At 36.9% G+C, this 4,445-nt stretch overlaps 1 protein-coding gene across 1 annotated transcript; it reads right to left on the minus strand.

The window, feature by feature from the left end:
- Positions 1–1,170: 1,170 nt before the first annotated feature.
- LOC119506130 (zinc finger protein 596-like) lies at positions 1,171–3,528 on the minus strand. Its single transcript, XM_037799040.1, has 2 exons — positions 3,356–3,528; positions 1,171–3,101 (listed from the first exon to the last, which is right to left on the minus strand). Exons 1-2 carry the CDS (start codon positions 3,425–3,427, stop codon positions 1,587–1,589), a joined length of 1,587 nt encoding a protein of 528 aa, XP_037654968.1. The 5' UTR covers positions 3,428–3,528; the 3' UTR covers positions 1,171–1,586.
- Positions 3,529–4,445: the final 917 nt, after the last annotated feature.

Consider the following 4,445-nt stretch of genomic DNA (forward strand, 5'->3'; position numbering starts at 1 on the left):
CTGAGAGAGGAGCTGCAGATGAGAGACAGTTTGAATACGGCCATTGAAAGCAGACTCTTGCTCTGGAGAAGCTAAGAGAGGACAAATGCCCCAAGAGCAACTGAGAGTGACATTTTTGAGGAACTGCAGCCTAGAGAGGAACATCCTGGGAGAAAGCCATTTTGAAACCAGAACTTTGGAGCAGATGCTAGCCATGTGCCTTCCCAGCTAACAGAGGTTTTCCGGACACTATTGGCCATCCTCCAGTGAAGGTACCCAGTTGCTGATGTGTTACCTTGGACGCTTTATGGCCTTAAGACTGTAACTGTGTAACCAAATAAACCCCCTTTATAAAAGCCGATCCATTTCTGGTGTTTTGCATCCTGGCAGCATTAGCAAACTAGAATAATAACATAAATGCAAAAGGTAATAACTTTCAAAGTACAATTTAACAAGTAGTTATATAGGAAATACCTTATAACTTTCTACAATACTATTTTTAAGTAAACTATTATTGAAGAACATTCACTGCTTTACTTAAATATAGTTTAAAAGAAAGTTTTATAATTATTGATGGTAGAAATAGTCTAATGAACAAAATAATGACATTGCATTCTTGATTGCCAAAATCTTGGGAGTTTAATCATACATTCTCTTTTTAGAAAGAGATAAATAGGTGTTAGAAGGACATTAAAGGTATATTAGGATCAAATGGAAAGTTTTGTTTTAAGAAACAAAACTATAGAGAGACAATTGGAAAGCAAATATTTTTTTTTTTTTTTTTTTTTTTTAGATTTTCAGCAACAATGTTTGTGGCTTGCATATATGCAAGTACTGAACTACTGAATTAATCTCACTTCATATTAATTCTTACAAAATTCATCACTTCATAATTCTACATTGTTATTCTACATAATTTCAATAAGTTTTATTCAAGATTCTTGACTCTTTGCTGAATTGTATGCAAAAGGGTCCATATAAAGTACTTTGTTTTCCACTGTGAACTTTCTGATGTGAAATCCAACTGAAGATGTTCCTAAATTGAGTTTAAGATTGCTGCTTCCTCAGCATAAGAAAATTATTGCTAAGGGATGAGTTATCACTGATGACATGCCTTCATTCATGACACCAATAAGAGTCTTATACAGTGTGAATTATCACTTGTTGCTGTATGAATAAATGATTGAAGTCTGGTAAAGTCTTCTTGGTCTGTCAGTTGAAGCAGAGGATGAAGACACTTCCACTTTCATTATATTTATGAGTTCTCTTATGTATATCATATATACTAAGGGTTTGCTACATAGGTGACATTTCTATTGGTTCTCCCCTTTATGAACAGGCTTAAATTGATGAAGTAGTCAGAATGACTAAAAGCTCTACCAGGCTGATGACAACCATGTTCCTTTAATGTGTGAGTTCTATAGGATGTTTAAAGGTTGACATAAGGACTGAAATCATTTCCATATTCAAGACATTTCCATATTCAAGACATTGATAGTATAAGTTCTATTATGTAATCTAAGGCCAGAATATTGGCCAATGCTTTTCATATACATGGTATCCATAGTGTTTCTCTCCAGTTTGGTTTCCCCACATAAACAATATTTTTATGGTATCTCCTCAGTGTGAGTTATCTCATGTTGTCTCAGGGTAAAACACTGAGTGAAGGTTTTACCACACAGATGACATTCATAGGGTTTCTCTCCAGTATGAGTCCCCTCATGTTGTCTCAGGGCATTACAACGAGGGAAAGCTTTCCCACATAGGTGACATTTATAGGGTTTCTCCCCAGTGTGTGTTCTCTCATGTTTTCTCAGGTTAAAACACTGAGTGAAGGCTTTCCCACAAAGATGACATTCATAGGGTTTCTCTCCAGTATGAGTCCTCTCATGTTGTCTCAGGGCATTACAACGAGGGAAAGCTTTCCCACATAGGTGACATTCATAGGGTTTCTCTCCAGTGTGAGTCCTATGATGTCGTCTAAGGCTAGAATTAAGGGCAAAGGCTTTCCCACAAAGATGACATTCATAGGGCTTCTCTCCAGTGTGAGTCCTATGATGTCGTCTAAGGCTAGAATTAAGGGCAAAGGCTTTCCCACATACATGACATTCGTAAGGTTTCTCTCCAGTGTGAGTTCTCTCATGTTGTCTCAGGGCAGTATAACGAGGGAAGGCTTTCCCACATTGATGACATTTGTAGGGTTTTTCACCAGTGTGATTTCTCTCATGTCCTCTAAGGCTAGAAAGATGTCTGAAGACTTTGCCACATAGATGACATTCATAAGGTTTCTCTCCAGTGTGAGTTCTCTCATGTTGTCTCAAGGCAGAACAATTAGTGAAGGCTTTCCCACATAGATGACATTCATAAGGTTTCTCTCCAGTGTGAGTTCTCTCATGTCCTCTAAGGCTAGAATAACGGGTGAACGCTTTCCCACATAGATGACATTCATAAGGTTTCTCTAAGATGTGAGTTCCATTGTAATGTGCAAGCCCAAAACTTTGAATAAATGATTTACCAATTAAATGACATTCATATGATTTACTTCTATTATGAATTTGTGTTTGCTGATTAAAAGATGACTGGTCACTGAGGACTTTTCCAAATAGATTGCTGAAGCAGGGTTTCTTTCTCTTGTAGGTTAACACATGTTGAGTCACTCTGGATCTATGAGTAAAATCTTCTGGCAACTCACTACATGGAATGCCATTCTTTTGAGTATGAGATTTCAGTTTAGTTAAGTGATTGTGCTGAGTTCCTAATTTATTCCACTCCAGGAATCTATTTGGAAGACCAGGGTTCACATCCATGAGGCTTACCAATGACATGATGGTAGATGTGTCTTTCCTGCAGATATGTTGCATGGATAGCATTTCTTGTTTTTTAAGACCAATTTCCCTCCCTGAATTCTGGTTTTGGAAAAATCGAGTTCCATCTCTCCACAATTCCTCTCCTTGCTCCAGCTGGAAATGTACATTTGATATGCAGATATGATTTCCCACGGAGATCAGATGACTGACATTCTCCAGCATCACATCTCTGAACAGTTTTCTCTGGGACATGTCCAACAGGGCCCACTCTTCCTGGGTGAAGTCTATGACTATATCTTTCAAGTTCACTAATTCCTAAAAACATCATGCACATTCAGGTTCAGAGAGGGCCTCCTCTATCAATGTCCAGAGTAGAATGTTTGAGAAGGCAGCACTCAGAAAGTGATGACCGTATCACCTATGTTCACCACATGCCAGAGCCGTTGCAGGCATTAACATGATAAATGAGTGCATTTTTTCTCCAATGAGGAAGTGGGCAGTGGTTCCATTGTCAATAGCTCAGCTGATAACTGTCTCCATCTGGATTTTCACTCACAACCAGATAAGCATGACAATGCTTTCATCACATTCCAGGGCTCAGAGCTTCTTTCTCTTCTCTCTAGAGAAAGGACCATTTTCATGGAGGATTCTCTTTTTATACAGTTGATAATGTCATCAGACTTGTAATCGAGACGCGGCCCGAGCGGTGCCAGGACCGTGGCGACTCCCCCGCGGGCCCCCCGGAACCGCAAATATTTTTTAATGATATGATTTTATGGAAGCAAATGCCATGTCTACATGATGCCTAAATTCATCTGATCTGTCAAAAATAATCTTCTGTATGAAATGCTCAACATTATAGTGGACAGGGTGAGAATTTTCAGAGGCACAAAAAATATTTTTACTGAATTTGAAATATATTATTTCAGAAAAAACTTTCAAATAGTTAAAAAAATAGGATTTTTTTCCCATGTATTTTATAGTCTCAAATCAACATAGGGAAATTTTTCATATAGCTTTCAAATGGTCATCTTGGAAAAACATGTGGACTTCTTTCTGTGTATTTTATGGATAAATCTTGTTTCATTTAAAATTATCTTTTGGGATGCATTATTATTTGATCAGTACTTAGTGCCGTCACATGTCTCTGATTCTTTGTGTACCAATGAACATATACATTCCATGCCACAGAACACATAATTAGATGATTTCTAATGTCCTTCTCCAAACCTAAAATTTCACGGTTCAAAGGTGGAAGAATATTCACTTTGTACAAGTCCTCTTGCTGTACTATTTTCCAGACTTGGAAAATTAATTACATCAGTTCCCAATAAATTGCACTTGGAAAGTTATCACTTCTATGTATACATGTTATATTCCACAATAAAAAATATGATTTAAAAAAAAAAACCACATACACCAGACTTGGGCTAAAGCAGATTTGCAGGAAATGGTCCAAACATTAGGCCCAGCAAGCTTATATTTTAAAAACAGGATAAACAGTATCTTGTGCAACAATGCATTCAAATATATATTTCTGCCAATGTCAATAATATAATAAGATACTCATTTCAAATATTACTGGATTTTTGTTGATTTTAAATTATATTTTTCTACAATTATTTTTACTAATAAGTTGGGAACCACTAGAATATCACT

The sequence above is a fragment of the Choloepus didactylus genome, chromosome 11 (assembly GCF_015220235.1).
Source record: "Choloepus didactylus isolate mChoDid1 chromosome 11, mChoDid1.pri, whole genome shotgun sequence".
Lineage (NCBI taxonomy): Eukaryota > Metazoa > Chordata > Mammalia > Pilosa > Megalonychidae > Choloepus > Choloepus didactylus.